This window comes from Ostrinia furnacalis, unplaced genomic scaffold (assembly GCF_004193835.3).
Source record: "Ostrinia furnacalis isolate ACB-3 unplaced genomic scaffold, ASM419383v2 OfSCF0213, whole genome shotgun sequence".
Taxonomy (NCBI): domain Eukaryota; kingdom Metazoa; phylum Arthropoda; class Insecta; order Lepidoptera; family Crambidae; genus Ostrinia; species Ostrinia furnacalis.
In genome coordinates this window covers 465,732-488,094 of record NW_021130452.1, presented here as the reverse complement: position 1 = coordinate 488,094, position 22,363 = coordinate 465,732, and the positions used below count along the sequence as shown (strand labels likewise).

The 22,363-nt window shown below is 41.9% G+C and overlaps 1 protein-coding gene across 1 annotated transcript in view; it reads left to right on the top strand.

The window, feature by feature from the left end:
- The window catches only part of LOC114356492 (putative fatty acyl-CoA reductase CG5065), a 34,533-nt gene that overhangs the window by 272 nt on the left and 11,898 nt on the right, over positions 1-22,363 (top strand). Inside the window, 4 exon segments of the mRNA XM_083287606.1 lie at positions 11,243-11,359; positions 11,758-11,877; positions 17,055-17,180; positions 17,801-17,946. Of these exon segments, the coding sequence (XP_083143732.1) occupies positions 11,243-11,359; positions 11,758-11,877; positions 17,055-17,180; positions 17,801-17,946 (509 nt within the window).

The window sequence follows — 22,363 nt, the reverse complement described above, 5'->3', positions numbered from 1 at the left end:
GTCCACTGCTGAACATAGGCCTCCCCCAATGCTTTCCATGTTACCCGTTTGGTAGGGGCTTGCGTCCAGCGCTTTCCTACTACCTTTATGATATCGTCGGTCCACCTCGTGGGTGGACGTCCCACGCTGCGTTTTCCGGTACGCAGCCTCCTTGCTTGCCCCATCCTCCGTCAGTTCTGCGTACTATGTGCCCTTCCCATGCGCGCCATGCACTAACTCACTATTTTCTCGATACACAACACTTCCCACCTCTCGTTCCCACCGTTGCAACTCCTGTGTAGCCAGGATCTGCAGCTTGACCGCCGATAACACAACCAGTGAAGGTCAAGTTTGTCCTCTACCACCGTCGGGACAGAATATCAGCTGGTACAAGGACTATTCCCATCTCTCGTTCCCACCGTTGCAACTCCTGTGTAGGCTGGATCTACAGCTTGACCACCATTAAAAACCCAACCAGTGAAGGTCAAGATTGTCCCGGGGGAAAAACTGTCGGCCGGTGTAAATACGTTAATTTGATGGTTTTCATCATCATCATCATTTCAGCCACAGGACGTCCACTGCTGAACATAGGCCTCCCCCAATGCTTTCCATGTTGATCGATTGGTAGCGGCCTGCGTCCAGCGCTTCCCTGCTACCTTTACGATGTCGTCGGTCCACCTTGTAGGTGGACGTCCCACGCTGCGTTTTCCGGTACGCGGCCTCCATTCCAGAACCTTTCTGCCCCATCGGCAGCATCATGCATCGGCATTTGATGATTTTACCTGTCGATATTGCGTGTAAATATTCAATGTCACGACATTGGATGTTACGTTACTCGGTTTGATGACCGTTCGCGCACAGTAAAATTGGTGTCGTCACATTTCTTGGAGCAACTTGCGATTTTATGTAGGGAATCCCCTGCAATGAACATCTAAATGATTCATCATCATCATCATCATTTCAGTCATAGGACACTGCTGGTGAACATAGGCCACCCTCAATGTTTTCCATGTTGATCGATTGGTAGCGGCCTGCGTACAGCGCTTCCCTGCTACCTTTATGATGTCGTCGATCCACCTTGTGGGTGGACGTCTCGCTTACGCTTACGCGGCCTCCATTCTAAATGATTAATAACTTGAAATACCAGCTTATTTTAAATTTTCTGTTAAAACTAAATAACATTTTTAAATCCTTGGCAAAATATAATAAGGAAACGCGGGATCTTTTTTGGAAGGGTCAATAGTCTAGAATCCTACTAAATACTAATATTATAAATGCGAAAGTTTGTATAGATGTCTGGATGTTAACATGTTCGTTACTCTTTCACGATAAAACGTCTGAACGGATTTTGATGAAACCAGGCCTCCGTCACTCGCCTATGCCGGCCGAGATAATTACCTACAGCGCGCGACAACTTCAAGTTGCAAACATTGCAAATCAGTCCGGGCCGCCACGCGCCTGTTTGCACACGCGTATCTATACACGCTCGGTCGATCATAGTCTCAATCAAATTTTATTGTTCCAACAGCACTGTTATTCTTCTTTAATGAAAAATTGTAATATTTAGGAATCATAATTAACTGTAGTGATTTAAATAATAAAAAAAACTACACTTTTTAAATAATAAATTATTTTGAAATACTTATGACAAAAAACTATAGCAAAAAAATTATTTTAGCTAATAAAAACATTAACTTTACTTCACCGTGTCTATTTTCCGACACTACAGCTTTTAAAACTGTTTGTTTAATATCGAATTATCGCAACACTGAAGTTTATTAATAGGTACTTTAGAGATGGTACGATTANATTACGACTGTATCGATGGAACCGCGCGACAGAATCGCTACAAAAAGTCGCCGTGGGCGAGGGGCCTAAAACATGGACTGATTGCGTGCTCCCGCGGAAACTAAACTACATTAAGATAATCATAATAATCATAATCATTTATTGCTTCATAAGTGTACATTGATGGTGATCTTAAACTATAAGCAGGCCTGTTCATCTCCGCGAGTTTACATCGAAAACAAAACACGCACGATGGCCCACCTACAGGGTACTATTCGACAAGGCCTCACATACGAGCGAACATTGACTCACGCACGCGTATTCTTGTGTATGATGGAAGAAAATAAAGAAAATGGTGTACTAAATACTGTGCAGTATTTAACTGCCTAAATAATAATAAAAACACAGAATGTACTTTTTTAAGTTGCCTCAAGACACTGAGAGGTAAATAAGTAGTTAATGTTATTCATGCTAAATCATGTATTCCCTCCGCCATTTTCCGCAGTTTGGCACCTCACGTCACATCATTTTACCGAAGTCAGCCCTATAGCTTCGGCGCAGTGCCGATCACTGACGTTTGTCAACAAAATGGTGCTTGACTCTTGAGACAGGCTAAATTACACCATATTGTTAATGACATTGAGCATAATTTTTTTAAAATACCTTCGCGGAGTAAAACTTCTGTATGTAGTACTTATTATTATTCTGTGCTCAAAGTCTCAACTTATGACCATAATGACTAAATGAAGTGTTTATGTTTGTACAGGCGGCCGTGAAACTGCGCCGTGAGCGGCTCCAACAAGCCTACCAGGCTCGCGTGTACCTGCGTGGCTTGGATGACTTCACGGCCTGGCTCGACGACGTGGAGGCACAGCTGCTCAGCGAAGATCACGGTAAGTTAGACCTCTCACTTCTAGACTTGTCTAGACAGCCGTGGCGCCTACAACAAGCCTACCAGGAGCCTGGACGACTTCACGGCCTGGCTCGACGACGTCGAGGCACAGCTGCTCAGCGAGGATCACGGTAAGTTAGACCTCTCACTCCTAGACTTGTCTAGACAGCCGTGAGCTCCGCCGCGGCGCCTACAACAGCCTACCAGGAGCCTGGACGACTTCACGGCCTGGCTCGACGACGTCGAGGCACAACTGCTCAGCGAGGATCACGGTCAGTTAGACCTCTCACTTCTAGACTTGTCTAGACAGCCGTGGCGCCTACAACAAGCCTACCAGGAGCCTGGACGACTTCACGGCCTGGCTCGACGACGTCGAGGCACAGCTGCTCAGCGAGGATCACGGTCAGTTAGACCTCTCACTTCTAGACTTGTCTAGACAGCCGTGGCGCCTACAACAAGCCTACCAGGAGCCTGGACGACTTCACGGCCTGGCTCGACGACGTCGAGGCACAGCTGCTCAGCGAGGATCACGGTCAGTTGGACCTTAACCACCTCTGTGGTCTAGTGGCAAGGTCACCTGCTTCAGGTCCCGGGTTCGATTCCCATTGGGGGCAGATTTTTCTGTTCTAATCTCTGTTACTGTATTATAATCGCCTGAATTATCATACAGTTCGCTCTCCAACTCAATATTGTGCGTACATGGTCCTTCGAGCCGGATTTTATCCACTGAACTAATCTACATTTGCATTCTCAATTTTTGTCCATGATTAGCAGAAACGAGTCCCATAATATTCGTTTAGTGGATTAAAAATAAAATTCTATTTTTTCATCCATACTTGTGATTGAGAATGAACTTTTTTATCATCCGCAGGCAAGGACCTAGCGTCAGTGACAGCTCTCCTCAAGCGCCACACGCGCTTAGAACAGCAAGTGGGCAGCAAGAGCGAGACAGCTGCACAGCTCGCCGACACGGCCCGACAACTCGCCGACAGCGGACACTTCATGGCCGACGAGATACTGGACAAAGCCGACAGCGCTGTTAAGAGGTGAGCCGACAATCCACCAACCACCTTACGCTTTATACTGGTCGAAGCGCAAGAAATGTGTTGTGTTTCTCCCTCGTCTGAGGCATGGACGCCAAAAAATAGTTATGGCATCGGGCAGCTCAGAAAGGTTCCTGAGGTAAGTTGGCAGTCAACCAGGCAAGGATCTAGCCCCAGTAACACACTCGTCTAAAACAACAAGTGGGCAGCAAGCGAAACAGCGACACTACTCGCCTCTTTCTCAAAATAATCCACTTCACTACTTTTGATTTTCACAGATTTACTAATGAATAGAATAGAATAGAAATCATTTATTTGCGTAAGAGACACGGTACATATTTGTTCAAATTATACATAAAGCAGTATGTAAGTGCAATGCGTGCTCTACCGAATGTCGGCATGCAAAAACTTAACAAAAATGTCACATTAAATCAATTAAAATGGATCCGTACTTCCATAGCTAAAGGCCAGACCAGTCGTTACTAATATTCCTGTTAGCCCCTCTTAGTAAGCTAAATAAGCTTGTGTTACAAGTAGGCTCACCACAATAGTCGAGCGGCGGCGGGATTCGAATCCGCGTTCCTCTGATCTCGAGCCGGCAAGAAGTCCGACCCCTTCACTGGTTGGCTATCGTGGCTTCGAAAGTCTTCACATGTTCACTCAAATCGCTATTATAAATGTATCCCGTGTCTTCCCTAGATACCGCCAACTCCAGGAGCCCATGCAGATCAGACGTGACAATTTAGAAGACGCTGCGTTGCTGCACCGCTGGGAGAGGGACGCCGACGAAGAACTCAAGTGGTGAGTCTCACCGTCAATCCCTAATTTTTAAGTGACCCCTATGACACATAACAGAAATTTAGTTTTTATAGGGGTCACTTGAAAATTTGGGATCGATGATGAAAACAGGTATCACACACAAATGTATTTAAAAAGGGTAATAAAACAGTAAAATTACAACTAGTGAGCGCAAAGTAAAGTGAGCGTGATGAAATTTTATAAAATTTACTAATTTTAAAAGTTTCTTTAAAAAAAATTACAGCCCTCTAGTGCCAATAGTTTTTAAGAAAAACCTCGGACGGACAGACAGACATGACGAAAAGGGTTCCTTGTCGTGACTACAGAATCCTAAAAAACATTAACTCCTCAACTGTAGCTAATACCGACTCCCGGCATATAACAGTAATTTTCTTATAACAAATGGATTTTTTGCCGGTTATAACCGGCAAAAAATCCATTTGTTATAAGAAAATTACTGTCCACTGTGTTTCTATAAACACTCGACATTGGCAAAACCAGTGTGCTTAAAATTGCACCATTGAAGCCATTAGACAGAATAATAATAATAATAGAAAAATTGAGTTGAAAGGTTAATTGACTCCAAGAAAGGCGGTTTTCAATCGGTTCAAATTAATTTACTCGAATGGGATGTTTCTTTATTAATTTTGAGTGAATTTTTATCATCTCAAAGTAACTCAATGGATGTTATTTCTTACTGTCAAAGTCAAAGTCAAAGTCAAAATTTCTTTATTTGTTTAGACTAATAAATAGTTCTTACAAATCGTCATTTTGCTCTTAAGGAGCCTCTACATGTCTCATAATCTTTTTACCCTACCAGCGCTTCGAGACCAACATTTGGCAAGTGCTGAGAAGAAGCGCCGCAACAAACATGTATTCTATTTTTTTCTGTAAATATGTATTCTATTTTCTTCTAAAGGCTGAAGGAGCGCGAGGCGGCTGTGCTATCGGAGGAATACGGCAACGCCTTAGCCGAGTCGCAGGCGCTTCTCAAGAAACACCTCGCGCTGGAAGCAGAAATTATCGCCAGGTGTGTATACAAATTTATATTTTGCTAGCTTCTTCCAGTGGGAAGCTTTGCTAGCTTCTTGTGGGAGTGTGATCTTTGGAAACATGAACGTGATACAATGCTTAATTCAATATAACATACATCTGTTTCCGCAATTTATTACACCGATCTTGTCGCGACAAGGAAAAATTTCCGTGCTTTTAAGCGATTTTGTGAAAAATATTATTGGCAGGTAGTTGCTAATTGCTCATAAGATAGGCCCCCTTAATTTAATTTATTGTCCGTGGTGCATAATCTTTTCTTAAAGGTTTTAAACCTTTGTTTGTCACCTGTCATCCGCTTTGCGATGGAGGGAAGTCGAACCTTAATTTCGAACTCCTCCTATGTTCTTCTGATTAATTTCGTTGCGGGTCCAATGACAGTTTAACTTTCCCCCGGGACAAACCATACTTTTTACGACTTTGAGAGCTGATATCTCAAAAACCGTTCACTTTAAGAAAAATGTTTTTTAGAAAACTTTATATCATTTTAAAAGACCTTTCCATTGATACCCCACACGGGTATGTACATCGAAAAAAAATTTTCATCCCTCAGTTACATGTATGGGGGGCCCCACCCCCAATTCTTTTTTTTACTATTTAGTGTCATAATTTTGTAGCGGTTCATACAACACATATTCCCATCAAATTTCATCACTGTAGTACTTATAGTTTCCGAGTAAATCGGCTGTGACAGACGGACAGACGGACAGACGGACAGACGGACAGACGGACAGACGGACAGACGGACATGACGAAACTATAAGGGTTCCGTTTTTGCCATTTTGGCTACGGAACCCTAAAAAATGCGCTCTTGTGAGCGTAGTAGTAAGGTGCGATTTCGAATGCACCATGTGCGTTGGGTATTTTGCATTATTATTATTACCGTTAAAATGTCGGCATCTGTGTGCCTACCATGAGTTTACGTTAAGTGAGCTCGCTAGCGAATACGTCAAAAAATTCTATGAAGATTTTATTTCTTGAAAGTAGCCGCTAGGGGCGCTGCACAATATGTCATACATTTAAATGTCATTTTTTTACGCAGTCGCTAGCGAGCACACCTAACGTAAACTCATGGTAGGCACACTGATCCTACACAAAGGAGTGCAATTTCTGTTGCTACTATTATGTATTCTGTGATGAAACCAGAATAAAATATAGGCTATAATTTATGACGATCTGTGACAAACAAAATTTCACGCGGGTGAAGCCGCTGGCTAAAGCTGTCTAATATAATACAGCAGCTCTCTGCCAATATTATAGTACCTTATTTAATAAGAATTAACCTTGGCCCAGCTGTGATACAATAGGTTCATAAAACTATAAGTGGCTTTAGAACTGCTAGCGGGAAGTCTATACTAATAATATAACGAGTAAATGCAAAATCCACTGTCTGTCTGTCTGTTACACCCTCAGATGTTACACCTATTTATTTCTTTTTTGGACAATGGCATAGCTTGCAAAGTCCCAAATAAAACTTGTCCATCCACAAGGTGGACCGACGACCTCATAAAGTTAGCTCAACAGGAAAACGCTGGATGCAGGGCGCTAACAACCGGCCATTGCATTGTGGAAATCATTGGGGGAGGCCTATGTTCAGCAGTGGACGTCCTATGGCTAAAATAATCTTTGGACTTTCAATTTCTGTCCGGCCGGGAATCGAACCCGGGACCTCTGGCATGATATTCCGACATGTTGACCGCTATACAGTAGACTTCGTAGGAGGCAACTATCGGACAAATATTTAAATCCCAACTAGTCCCAACTAATATTATAAATGCGAAAGTAACTCTGTCTGTCTGTCTGTCTGTCTGTCTGTCTGTCTGTCTGTTACGCTTTCCCGCTTAAACCTCGCAACCGATTTTGATGAAATTTGGCATAGAGATAGTTTGAGTCCCGGGAAAGAACATAGGATAGTTTTTATCCCGGTTTTTGAAACAGGGACGCGCGCGATAAAGTTTTTCTGTGACAGACAAAATTCCACGCGGGCGAAGCCGCGGGCGGAAAGCTAGTTAATGATATTTGGCATTCTGGGAGTTGGTAGTCAATGCGAAAAAACGCTCAACGCTTAAAATGTGCAGGGGTCAAAATGTTCTTACAGACCGGCTGTTAGTTAATGTGGCAAAAAGTATGAACGTCGAAATGAGCAATGGTTAAAATTATCTGAAGTTAAAATGTCTTCGGGTTTATTCGAACAAGCGTACTATTGTATTAATAGCTAACGTGAACACGTGTTTAAATGCATCAAGGTAAAAATGTCCAAAAACTCTTTATTGACTGGACTACAAGAACATTGAACATATTGACATTTAATTTTATTAATTTAATCATGAGCACAATATATCAGTTGATCATTTTATCTATCACACCTTTTGTTGTACCTACTTGTATTTTGTGATGTGTACCTTGTCACTAAACCATTGTATAGTTCCAAAATACTGAACTGTCCTATCCCTGACATTGACAGTGGGGCGCCACCGTCAATACCGAATCGCTGGTTCCGATTTTTGCCATGTTGGAAACCATACAGGGTGGCCAAAACAGTGAGGTCTAAAAGAAAAATTTAGATTCCTTACATCAAGGTGTACCTAAATCACCCCCATGTATATTATACGATTGTGCTTAGTTTAGGAGATAGAGTTAATTTTGTGATATTTTAAAATTTTATGACCTAGTAGGCTTTAAACATTTTTATCTTTTTTTTGGATTGACTTTTTTCGGATTTCTTTTTTTCAACAGATTTGTTATGAATTGCAGATGTTTGAAAAAAATAATCACCTTCCTATCTTTGATTCAAGATACAAAAGTTTTGCTAGAAACATTAAAATTATGCTTTTATCAGAACACTATCAAATTTTCAACTTAAAAGTTTAAGTAAAAAAAAGAATTTCCATAGGTCCAAAACTATTTTAAAAACTTCGCCGTTTCCTGAACATTCATAATGATACAAAAAAACATGTACTCAATAGGCCACTATTTCCTGTAATCGGTCCACTAAAGTGGTAAGTCGGAGATTCCGTTACATGTTTTTGACTTTCTTAGAGTGAATTAATATTGGGAATCCTCTAAGTTTACATTACGTAGAACAGATTTAGAGCAAAAACTGGACAGAACATGTTTTTATTCTCAACGAGGAAGCTCTTGCCCTTCATCACACTTGGTGGAAACTGATGATTATGCTGAAGGTGGAAGGGAACTTCAACTACAAAGGAACTATGGCTTCCTACCTCCAAATGCCGGAATACAGTAATGCCATTAACATTATTTTTATAGTGACAGACTTAGGAAAATAGAGTTGCTAGCCAGGCAGACTTAGATCAAACCCTACCACCAACCAAACGGAGCAGAAAATTTCACCTCCACTGGGAATCAAACCCGGGACCTCTGAAGCTTACCTCTTACCACTTGAAGACAGAGGCAGTTGTTACATTTTACTATTACCCTTGAAATACCTACTACAGTGAGAAGACGAAGGAGGGATATTTGGTGTATGTTCATTAAAACTTACTTAAAATAACAATGTGTTCCGGAATTTGGAGGTAGGAGGCCATAGTTCCTTAGTAATTGAAGTTCCCTTCCACCTTCAGCCTAATCATCAGTTTCCGCCAGGAGTGATGAAGGGAAAGAGCTTCCTCGTTTAGAATAAAATCATGTTCTGTCCAGTTACTGCTCTAAATCTGTTCTACGTAATGTAAACTTCGAGGATTCCCAATATTAATTTACTCTAAGAAAGTCAAAAACATGTAACGGAATCTCCGACTTACCACTTTAGTGGACTGATTACAGAAAATAGTGGCCCATTAACTACATGTTTTTTTGTATTATTATGAATGTTCAGGAAACGGCGCAGTTTTTAAAATGGTTTTGGACCTATGGAAGTTCTTTTTTTTACTTAAACTTTGAAGTTGAAAATTTGATAGTGTTCTGATAAAAGCATAATTTTAATGTTTCTAGCAAAACTTTTGTATCTTGAATCAAAGATAGGAAGGTGATTATTTTTTTCAAACATCTGCAATTAATAAAAAATCTGTCGAAAAAAAGAAATCTGAAAAAAGTCAACCCAAAAAAAAGATAAAAATGTTTAAAGCCTACTAGGTCATAAAATTTTAAAATATCACAAAATTAACTCTATCTTCTAAACTAAGCACAATCGTATTACATACATGGGGGTGATTTAGGTACACCTTGATGTAAGGAATCTAAATTTTTCTTTTAGACCTCACTGTTTTGGCCACCCTGTATAGTTGAACGATGGTAGCGCCCCCCTGTCATTGAGTTTGGTGGGACAGTTCAGCGTGGGTCATCTATAACCATGGTGATAATGTACATTTTGACCATGGGACTTTTTGACGTTCATACTTTTTGCCACACTAACAGCCGGTCCGTATGGACATTTTGACCCCTGCACATTCCAACCGTTGAGCGTTTTTTCGCATTGACTCAGGCCGCTACCAACCGTGCGATGTGGAAGTCATTGGGGGAGGCCTATGTTCAGCAGTGGACGTCCTGTGGCTGAAATGATGATGATGATTGATTAGTTTGAGACCCAGGGAAAACATCGAAATTCGCGCGGCCGAAACCGCAAAGCTAACGTATTACTTTAAACATAAATCAACGACTCATTTATCAATCACCTACAAGCGAGACATTAAAACAGCGGAACGTAAATACCTGCATAGAAATACAAATTACCTGCATAAAAATTCACTTTCTAGTTACAAACTTGCAGCGAGGGCAGAGGGCAGCACCTGTGCCCTTTCTTTGTTACAATATCTTTGTAGTCTCAGTAAATACTTAGTGACCATTGTTGAAGAGGGTATCGTTCGTTCGTTTTAGCCGAAAGACGTCCACTGCTGGACAAAGGCTGCCCCCAAGGATATCCAGAAACACCGGGTCTGCGCTGCTCGCATCCAGGCACCTCCCGATCGTCGGTCCACCTAGCTGGGGGCCTGCCCACGCTACGTCTTCCGGCTCGTGGTCGCCATTCGAAAACTTTTCTGCTCCAACGGCCATCGTCTCTACGAGCTATGTGCCCCGCCCACTGCCACTTGATTTTAGAAATTCTGCGAGCTAATGTCGGTCACTTTGGTTCTCCTGCGGATCTCCTCATTACTGATTCCATCACGCAGAGAAACAGTTTGAGTCTCGTTGCTTTCAGAGAATGTAATGGATAAAGAAAATTAGAAATCTTGCAGTTTCTTTCACATTTAAAATACAGGGTGACTTTTAAATCGTTGGCATCCTTTTAAACTAAGAATCTACCCTGAATATGTGACAAAGCCAATGAGATTTATGTCTATGCTATGCTCGGTGTTTCATTACGAGATCGAATCAGAAATGAGGAGATCCGTAAACGAACTAAAGTCGCTGACATAGCTCGACGGATTAGCAAGCTGAAGTGGCAATGGGCAGGGCACATAGTACGCAGAACTGACGGCCGATAGGGCAACAAGGTTCTGAAATGGAGACCGCGTACCGGAAAACGCAGTGTGGGACGTCCACCCACAAGGTGGACCGACGACATCATAAAGGTAGCAGGAAGGCGCTGGACGCAGGCCGCTACCAACCGGGCAGCATGGAAAGCATTGGGGGAGGCCTATGTTCAGCAGTGGACGTCCTATGGCTGAGATGATGATGATGAGACTCGGATTACCTTACATTTGAACCACACTAGAACACAATCCATTGTCTCCAGGTCCTAGTGGAGCGCCTGCTGACGACGTGCCCCGATGTAGACCAGCTGTTCCTGCTGATGCGGACCAAGAGAGACGTGGGCCCGGAGAAGCGGCTGCAACAGCTCAAGGAGTCGCAGGTCAGTAGCCTTTGGTTTTGGTACGATTGTCTTTTGTATCTTAAGTTACATTTTTAACACGCTTTTAGGTCGTCGGCGTGTATGTAACTAACCATGTAATGGAATCTAAGAATCTGAATTACACGCACTTATTTCTTGTATCATCATGAAACTTGGCAATTATATGTAGATTAGATGATAATTCAGTATTGTGACGACATCATAAAGGTAGCAGTCGCAGGAAGGCGCTGGATGCAGGCCGCTACCAACCGATCATAATGGAAATCATTGGGGGAGGCCTATGTTCAGCAGTGGACGTTCTGTGGCTGAAATGATGATGACTATAGTCTTCTGACTATCTTCTTCTTCCGGCTTTAAATGATGAATTAAATCCAGTGTCCTTGAACGATTGTTCCCAGGTGTTCGACAACGTGCGGCAGTGCAGTCCTGCTCAGCTGGACAAGCTGTGCATCGTGCCGGGGGACATCACCAAGCCACAGCTCGGGATGACGGGGGAGTCCATCGCGCAGCTGAGAAACGTGAGTTTTTTTTATTATTATCATTTATTTTTTAAAGATTATTAGTCCCTAGAGTTCTTTTATTATTATTTTTTAATGTTTTAAAAAGATTAGTCCCTAACCCTATAGCCCCTCGTGGTAAGCTAAATAAAAATATTTTCTTTCTTTCTTCTTTCTTTCTTTCTAAATATGCTTGTGTTACGAGTTTGGCTCAACCCTTTTGTCTTAGATTTTGGGACACTGCTTAAGTTAAGCAGCAAATCGAACGCACAGCGTTGAATAGAGCTCGGTGATTGGTTCGTGTGTCACCCTGTGCGTCCACGAGCACTGTGAGACCTCAAAGTAATGTTTGTGAATACGTAGATAGTAAGCGCACGAAAATTGAGGCTACGTACAAATTGTTATACCTACCTAAACTTAGGTTCATAAATGCAGTCATACAATGAAGTAGGTACATAGTTCACATAACTAGGTACTATTCAATAAATGCAAATACCTAATTACAATAATAAGTTTGTAGGTAAGAATACCTATTTAAGACATTGTTAAAATAGTTAGTTTAACATTTAGATATTATGTCGTTTGTGACAAAGTTCAAATAATAATAAAGTAAAAACAAAGAGACGTGAACACATGATTATTATAATGTTGAGTGCCCATCAAGTACCTACCCATAATATACAGTGCGTCCGGGCATGTAGTGATCAAACTTTAAGGGCGTAATCTATGGACAATGTTATCGGTGAAAATACTTTAAATTTGGGGCTTGACCCATTTCTCGCATATTTACAAGGATTTAAGTTTTTTATTTTAAGTTTTCACCTCTTCCTTCAAAAACAAGTGATAGCGTGGGTAGTTTAACATTAATAAGCAAAAATTTTATATCATACGATAGCCAATAAAATTATCTATTAGTAGAAGTAGAAAACAGATTTAAGTTTAATACATTTTAAGGGTGTAAGAATGGATTTAATTAGAAATAAACATGATTTTTTTCACATTTTTTTCAGTTATTTCCCAACACAAGAAAAACCAGATCGTAAAGGTATGTTTTATTTACATTGTATTATTAGTATTTGAGCTATCTTACAAAAATAATGTAAATTTATTAGTCTACGTCTATTAGTTTCGAGTCGACGTAATTGTTGAACAAAGATACCCCTTCCCAGCGGTTTCCATAGCGCACGCGACATGCGAAAATGCACTGCCTGAAAGAATCACACAACCTATTCTGATTACTATGGAAACCGCTGGGAAGGGGTATCTCTGTTCAACAATTACGTCGAAACTAATAGACGTAGACTAATAAATTTACATTCGTTTTGTAGAATGGCTCAAATACTAATAATACAATGCAAATAAAACATACCTTAACGACCTGGTTTTTCTTGTGTTGGAAAATAACTGAAAAATCTGAAAATTAAGTGAAAAAAGTCGTGTTTTTTTCTAATTAAATCCATTCTTACTCCCTTAAAATTGTATGAAACTTGTGTCTGTTTTCTACTTCTACGAATAGATAATTTTATTGGCTATCGCATGATATAAAATATTTGCTTATTAATGTTAAGTTACCCACGCTATCACTTGTTTTTGAAGGAAGAAGTGAAAACTTAAAATTAAAAACTTAAATCCTTCTAAATATGCGAGAAATGGGTTAAGCCCAAAATTTAAAGTATTTTCACCGATAAAATTGTCCATAGATTACGCCCTTAAAGTTTGATCACTACATGCCCGGACACACTGTATAACTAGTGGCCGCCCACGACTTCGTACGCGTGGATCCCGTTTTACCCCCTTAGGGGTTGAATTTTGCAAAATCCCGTCTTAGTGAGCACCTGCGTTCTAAAAGAAACCCCTATGCAAAATTTGAGACTTCTAGCACTTGTAGTTTCTGAGATTTCGTGATGAGTGAGTCAGTCAATCAGTTAAAATTATCTTTAAAATTCTTCCACATTATGATGATGCTTACATTATTATAGTGCCTACATAACACAGGTAAAGGCTAGTGCCTCTAAAGTGATCCTAAGTTATTCGTAAACATCGTCATCGTATATTTGCTGTATTAATATTTGCTTACCGTACTTTTAGCCTTGTGTGTGTTTGAATTACCCACAAGGCTCTAAGAAAACCCTGGGGCGTGCTAACCAAAGTATAGGAAATAAATCGAAATTGTTTCTTTAAATAATTAGATATGATTTTCAAATATTTCCGTTAGGCATTTTTAGACTGATTTGCTTTAATATAGCACGTATTCACAAACATTGCTATGAGGTCTCACAGTGCGCGTGGACGCACAAGGTCACATACGAACCAATCACAGAACTCTATTCAACGCTGTGCCACAGCTGTGCGTTCGATTTGCTGTTTCACTTGCAAGCATCGTGTTAGACATGTTTATTCTGATATTTTTATGAACCAGTTCATAAACAACATACTACGTCGCCATTTTGGAACCTCTGCGATCAATAAAAATTGAATCTTGTTTCTTCCGTTTTTGAACTTAACTTCCATAATTCTTTTTTGCATCTTCTACTTACTTCTGAGCCATCCATGTAAGTAAGTAATTCTCACCTTCGTTACTAGATGGCTCTCTGTACTTGCTTCTAAACCATCTAAGTTAGTACTTAATTCACAGTCTCGTTACTAGATGGCGTTGTTCCGCGCGTTTTTTTTAATCTTTTTTGCCACACTTTGACCTTAATCAACCTTTAATTGGCAATAAAACTCATCATCATCATTGTAAAGTGGTAATTAAGACACAAGCGATGTTATTGAAGACCGCAAACATGAAAAGCTCGAATATTCGAGAAATGTTTGCCCACGTGACGCACTATGTTTGGGTTCGGAATGTTTTAACAGGGGTTCTAACAAATTATACAGGGTGCACAGACTGGGTGGCTTATTTTTAGTAACAAATAAATAAAGGGAATATTACGTTAGTATAATATGTTTGGAATGTTATAAATTGCCAAGCTCGCATCAATATTTATGACTGTGTATTTTAAAGACTGTAAAACCTTGAAAAGGAGGCTAACAATAGTGACTGAGTTTCTTGAGCTGCTTCTTCTCAACACTGGCCCATTTATTGTCCCGAAGCAGTTGGTAGGGTTAATACTGGGACGCGGCGTGTAAAAGTGCTTTTTAATTTATTATTTAAAAGCCTATTTGCAAAAATAAATTACTTTATGAGTGTTTTTTATTACAAAATTACCTAAATCAAATGCCTTTCAACCTTGCTTCTTACCGTTTTCACAGGCTGTATTTTTCACACACCCTGTATTTTGAAGTACACGTGACATAGACTCAAACTAAACTTTGTGTGGGCAGTCCGCAAATACTCGAGTCTGAAGTGCATTGAACTTACGTTACTTTGAAGTTACAAGTGGTCGACAAGACAAAATAATAACATTGGTAAAGTAATTAACGCCCGTATTCACAAACGATGCTTGCTTAAGTGAAGCAGCAAATCGAACGCACAGCGTTGAATAGAGCTCTGTGATTGGTTTGTGTGTCACCCTTTGCGTCCACACTGTGAGACCTCATACGGGCATTAGTCGCGTTTTAAAAAGGGAACACGCACTTTTATAAATATTATCGTTGTAGAGCTGATGGCCGTTGGGGCCGGAAAACGTAGTGGTCCCCCACTAGATGAATCGACGATCTGGTGAAGGTCACGGAAAGTACCTACCTGGATGCGGGCAGCACAGGTCATGTGGAAATCCTTGCGGAAGGCCTTTGTCCAGTGGACGTCATTTGGCTGAAACGAACGAACGGACTCGTTATTCTTTCTGTGACAGACTGATATTCTGGATTAAGTAGTTAATAAGTACCTACGTATAGACAGGGCCGGATCTACCATATGGCTTTTTGGGCTTCAGCCCAGGGCCCCGTGGATCTAAGGCCCCCAGCTAAGTCAAGTCAAAAAAATATTTCTCTCATTTTTTTCTATAATTTGAGTAATCAGGTGGGCCCCTAAGTAGTATTAGCCCGGGGCCCCTGAAACTCATGGTGTGGCCCTGGGTATAGATGCAAAGATCAGGTATACTCAAGCACATCAGACAATTTTTTCGCAAAATAGCCTATATTTCAAAGAAATAAACCGCCACTTTGTATGAGCTTGATGCGCGCTGTCCGTACCTAACTACCAAGTCACGTTGCATTTAAAGAGTTAGGCAAACAAATCGAAGTTTATGTGTATTGGCTGTATTTGGATTTGACGTTATTTCTACATCCGCAATATTACAAGTACATGTCGTGTTTTCTTAGCCTAGCACACAGACTTTTTGTCGGCCGATAGTTGAGTCGGGTTTCATTCACGAAGACGCGCCCCACCATCTTCCGCTAATGTTTGAGTGTTATCGGTACTCGCTAAATAATCCATGATGCACACGCACACTACAATAATGACGCTCGGATTGCTCGGATCAAACTCCCCGCATCCCTCGCGAACGAAACCAAACATTGGATGGGCGCGTCTGCGTGGATGACATTATCTAAATCAGTATGAACATGTATGAGAGTGCGCAAATTACACTATCGGCCGATTCTTCATACAAATTAGAATCGGGCCGACTAAAAGTCAGCAGTCTGAGGGTTCTTAGGTTAGGTTCCATCAGAGTGCTACTGATAACGCCACTCTTGTAGCGGAGTTTTGGACTGACACTGAATAGGTTTGTTGTCGACACGACAAGAAGAAGTGCAACATGTTAATTGTGTTTCGGGAAACTGCACATGATGAAGTCATCATTTTCATCATCATCATTTTAGCCACAGGACGTCCACTGCTGAATATAGGCCTCCCCCAATGCTTTCCATGTTGATCGATTGGTAGTGGCCTGCGTCCAGCGCTTCCCTGCTACCTTTATGATGTCTTCGGTCCACCTTGTAGGTGGACGTCCCACGCTGCGTTTTCCGGTACGCGGTCTCCATTCCAGAACCTTGCTGCCCCATCGGCCGTCAGTTCTGCGTACTATGTGCCCTGCCCATTGCCACTTCAGCTTGCTAATCCGTGTCAGCGACTTAGTTCGTTTACGGATCTCCTCATTTCTGATTCGATCTCGTAAAGAAACACCGAGCATAGCCCGCTGTGTAACTTTGAGCTTCTGTATAAGGCCTATAGTAAGAGGCCACGTTTCCTAGCCATAAGTCATCACGATGACGTGGTGATGTGATAATGATAATGATGCCTTCCTTCACAGGTGTCGGTGGTGTTCCACTCAGCTGCGACCCTCAAGTTCGATGAAGCCCTCGGCCTGGCGGTGGACCAGAACGTCCGCTCCGTGGTCAGACTGATGGAACTGTGCGATATGCTGCCCAACATGCAGGTATGACGATATTGTGGTGATTACAAAACACATTTATGTATGATAGATTTATTCAAAACCAGGCCACTTTTTTACATGTTGAGTCCTTTAATTTTCTATTATTATTTCATCTCTCTGCCTTAAACGGAAACCTGGCCAAGAAAAATGTTATTTTACTGATTTTAATAGGACTGAGCCATACACGAATTGTGCTATGGGGACGTGGAGTGGTTTCTTAGTTTTTGATTTGTTAAAAATACTTACTTAAGGTAAAGACTTTTCTTCGTGTTCGTTTTTTCTTGATCAAGCCCATGTACTTCCTGCCTGAATCTCGGGAGAGCGCGCGGGTACTTGCTCTGGGCTCCTTTCTCCGAGCGCTTTGCCCTACAAACACTAATCCATGTCCCTTTTTATAGTCAATTCTCCCCCATCTTGGGCTTGACACCACAAAAACGGTATTTCGCGTCGGGCTGCTAATGTCATACTTCTTCTCGAAACTTCGCCTGATTGTGCGCCAGGAGTGCGCGAATTCACGCGTCCAGTTACTGCGACTACTTGTGAGGTCCTGGTGATAAACAGGTCCTTGCTCGGCTCTCCGTATCGCATCCAGCATCTACTAGGTTTTAACCATGTGTTTTCAGGCCTTCGTATACGTATCGACTGGATACAGTAACGCTGAGCTGAGCGTCGTGGAGGAGCGCGTGTACCCGCCGCCTGCGCCGCTTGAGCAAGTGCTAGCGCTGGCAGAGGCCATGCCTGAAGACCTGATGGCCAGCGTCACTAAAAAGTAAGCTTTATTACCACTGCATAGAAGACACAATGCTATACGGGTGTATCCACCTGCGCTGTTTGAACTACTGGCTCTGGCAGGGGCCATTAATGAGCATCTGATGGCCAGCGTCATTAGGAAGTACGCTCTATTACCACTGCACTGTTAATTTCGAACTCCTCCTATGTTCTTCTGATTAATTTCGTTGCGGGTCCAATGACAGTTTAACTTTCCCCCGGGACAAACTTGACCTTCATTGGTTGGGTTATTGGTGGTCAACCTGTAGATCCTGGCTACACAGGAGTTGCAGCGGTGGGAATGAGAGGTAGGAATAGTCCCGTTATTACCACTAGCTGCCACAATGCTGTGCGCGTGTACCCGCCTGCGCCGCTTGAACAAGTGCTAGCGCTGGCAGAGGCCATGCCTGAAGACCTGATGGCCAGCGTCACTAAGAAGTAAGCTCTATTACCACTGCATAGATTCCATAATGCTGTGTATGCGTAGCATTAAACAACTACTGGTTCTGGCGGGGCTCATGCCTGTGGATCTGATGGCTAGTGTCACCAAGAAGTAAGCTCATTACCACTGCACTGTTAATTTCGAACTCCTCCTATGTTTTGTTTAATTTCGTTGCGGGTCCAATAACAGTTTAACTTTCCCCCGGGACAAACTTGACCTTCATTGGTTGGGTTATTGGCGGTCAAGCTGTAGATCCTGGCTACACAGGAGTTGCAGCGGTGGGAACGAGAGATGGGAATAGTCCCGTTATTACCACTGCATACTTAGCTGCCACAATGCTATACGCATGTACTCGTCTGCGCAGCTTGAACTGCTGGCTCTAGGGACCATGCCTGAGGATCTGATGGCTAGCGTGACTAGGAAGTAAGCTCTATTACCACTGCATAGATCTCACAATGCTGTGGCCGTGTAGCATTGAACAACCACTAGTTTCTGGCGGGGGCCATGCCTGAAGACCTGATGGATGGCCACGTCACTAGGAAGTAAGCTCTATTATGCACTGCATAGCTGTCATAATGGAGTAGGTACGCGTGTCATCATCATCATCAACAGCCCTTTACAGTCCACTGCTGGACTATGAGCCTCCTCCACTATAGTGGAGGGTTTTGCTATAATCTCCACGCTTGGCAGGTGTATGGAGATCGCAGTTTAAAATCAAATCAAATCAATCAAAATCCATTTAGTATTTGCTTGATAAGCGGTACAGCAGATGTCAATATAAAAATAGTTCGCACAAATCACCACAACTGACATGCAAATAGCTTACAACTACTTAGAGCGTTTACGTCTAGCGTGGCATGTCAAGTTTAGGTAATTTCGATGCTATTTTTATTCACACTAAAATAATTATGACTGTGTGCGTGTTCTCACGCTCTATAGTCAAACCAAAATACTTTGATCCACCATCGTAAAAGTGTGCCAGGCTGTCAAGTGACAGCCCAAAGAAACTATAAAATCTTCAAATCTTCCAACACCGACTCCATAATTATAAATAATGGTATACATTAGTCCTAATCAATAATAAATACGTAAATTCTTTATCAAATAGTAAATTATCAAAGGTTTTTTACTATTTTGAGAATATTTTATACAGCCTATGTTCAGCAGAAAAAAAATTGAATTTTAATGGTGAGAGATTTTTTCAAATCGGTTCTATTCAAAACAAACTTTTCCTGTTTACTATTCTTTTTTTATCCGGAAAATGCATAACATTTCATACCCACCAGCTGCGGGGGCAGCTAGTGGGTTATGTGGGGTTCTTCCTACCAGAAGGTGGGTAGCCCCTACACCCACTAAAAACCTGACTGTTTCTGCCATGATCCATATGAGTGATATGAGGGAACGCGGGACATCGCCATTGGCTGTTGCCTGTAGCATTCGTCCTTAGCCGCCACCAGACACCTCCATGTCTAGCGACCGAGGCCTGTTAGGAAGGGACAGTTGGAGACCATAAGCTGTCCTCTTGCGCCCAGGGTGTCGGCGGCGGATAACCGGAGTGTCGGCTGAGGCCTCTCGCTCCCCCTTTCCACTGCTTCTTTCTGTGAAAGTGTTCTTTCAGCACGTAAGTAAGCACACTATACCATAAGATTATTTGTCTCATCATATATTTTATACCTACTAATGTAGATATTGTTTCCGAAAGCGAGCGGGTTCATTCCGTACCTGTACGCTTCATGCGTTCTCTAGCAAAAGCTGAAAATCAGTGTTCTGCCCTTTTGAGGGTAGTGTTTATACTGAGCTCTTTGCTTTTTGCATCGCTGCGGCACACATCACTCTGACGCAGGGAACTATTTGAAACGCTAGTCATCTTTATCTTATGTTGTTTTGTCACTTTTGTTATGTTGCAACTGTTGAAATTATTACTAACCTGTGTAACAAAATACCAGTGGTGTCACCTAGTGTGTTTCTTGACTAACTAACTTTATTTCGATATTGAATTGAATTTCAATAGCAACTATACATAATGTGTGTGTTAAAAGCATTAAAAAAAGTGTGTTACAACAAATAAACAATTTATCTATCTATCTCACGCCTCTTCCCGATTGGTAGGGAGAGGTCATTTCCAACCGCCGCTCGTTCGCTTAGGCTGGGCACTGTTGGAGCGTGTCAGTCTGCTGCGGTGACTCACGTGCCAAGACTGTAGTGTTAACTGACAACCATCTACAGGCTCTCGGCCTATACGGTGGAGGAATGGCCCGAAGCACCCATGGCCCGGTAGAACCTGGGTCGCCCTTTGTGTGAGGCGATCATGCCGTCGCACCCACTCCTCTAATACAGGCAGAACTGCCTCTATGGTGCGACGTAAAATTTGGCTGACGGCCAGGCGTACCCTTCAGCACTCTGGGGCCTAGATCCTCAAGCCTCTACCTTTTGGTTTCCACCTCTCGTGGTGCACGTACACGTACATTTCCCCTTGGGACCTATGGTCACCTCGCAACTGGCGTCTATTCTCGGTTGTCGACACTAGCTTTGTCGCCACTGAGGATAAATGGCATAAATAATATCGATTGTCACCAGTGGTGACACATACTTTCCCAGTTGTAGCTACAGGCTTTCTCACAACTTAGGTATGACAAATTAGAATAATACATCCCAATTATGCCTAGTGGGGACGTACACAAATATTGACGCAAATGTCATCGTGCATGACATACGTAAAGTAAAAGTCAAGTAAGACCAGATGAATACAAATATTATTAATTTTATTTTGAACTAGCGGCCGCCCGCGACTTCGTACGCGTGGACCTCGTTTTACTCCTTAGTTCGTAAAATCTGTTGTTTGATATCATGTTGATAGATGGCGTTTCACGGCTTCCCCCGCATGAATATTTACGAACGTCAAAAACAGTAGTTTGTCCAGCACTGTAGATTTTAACCAATGACGATAGATTGCGCTTTTTAGACACGTCTTATTTATTTATTGAAATTTATTTGTCACATATCGTCATAAATTATAGCCTATAATTATGTTAATCTGGTTTATAAACAATAATACTGTAAAGTTTCAACAAAATCCGTTCAGTAGTTTTTGAGTGAAAGAGTAACAAACATCCAGACATCCAAACTTTCGCATTTATAATATTAGTAGGATTGTTATACGTCGCCACTAATGACAATATTTTTTTTCCCATTTATCCTCAGTAGGGACATAGTCAGTGTCCACAACCGGGAATAGACGGACTGCGGATACTATGCGGTATCCACGAATTACCTCAGCCTGTGCCTCAGTGATATCATGCGTTGCGCTTTTTTGAACAGTAGGATGCTCCACGACTACACAGCACTGTGCCATACTCGAGCCCCATATAGGACCATATAACGCGCGACGCAAAAGTATAGTCAGCGACTCAGTGCAGCCGGGCCTCCGAGATTAGGCATCAACCGGCTTAGTGCGCCGGCGGTAGCCAAAAGCTTAGGGGTGAGACGATTCAAGTGGCGGTCAAATGACCACTGTCCAACTAACTACAATCCGAGGTACCTACCGCAAAGATTTTCCGACTGTAATATGTTGTGTATGTTCCCCCTACAACTAGGTGGGACCCTGCTGGCAGAGCATTCCTATTAACTATTCTGTAACCACCTATTTATGGCAAATAAATTATTAGTATTATTCCTCTTTATAATATTAGTAGGTATACATACATAACTTGCTGTTCCAAATTTTCGTCATTCGTTTTCGTTTCATCGCTAAAAATAACTTAATTTTATTTTTCATTACGTCTGAAATAGAATTTGTAGTAAAAATAGACTGTAATGAAAAATAACAATAAAATATTTTAATTACCACGTGATCGCAAAATCTACCACCAAGATTTTGCGGATACACTATAAAAGTCCAGCTACCTGTCAAAGATCAACGTACGCGTGACACATGTCAGCAGAGCACCGAGCGACGTGACCTCACTCTGGAACGCCT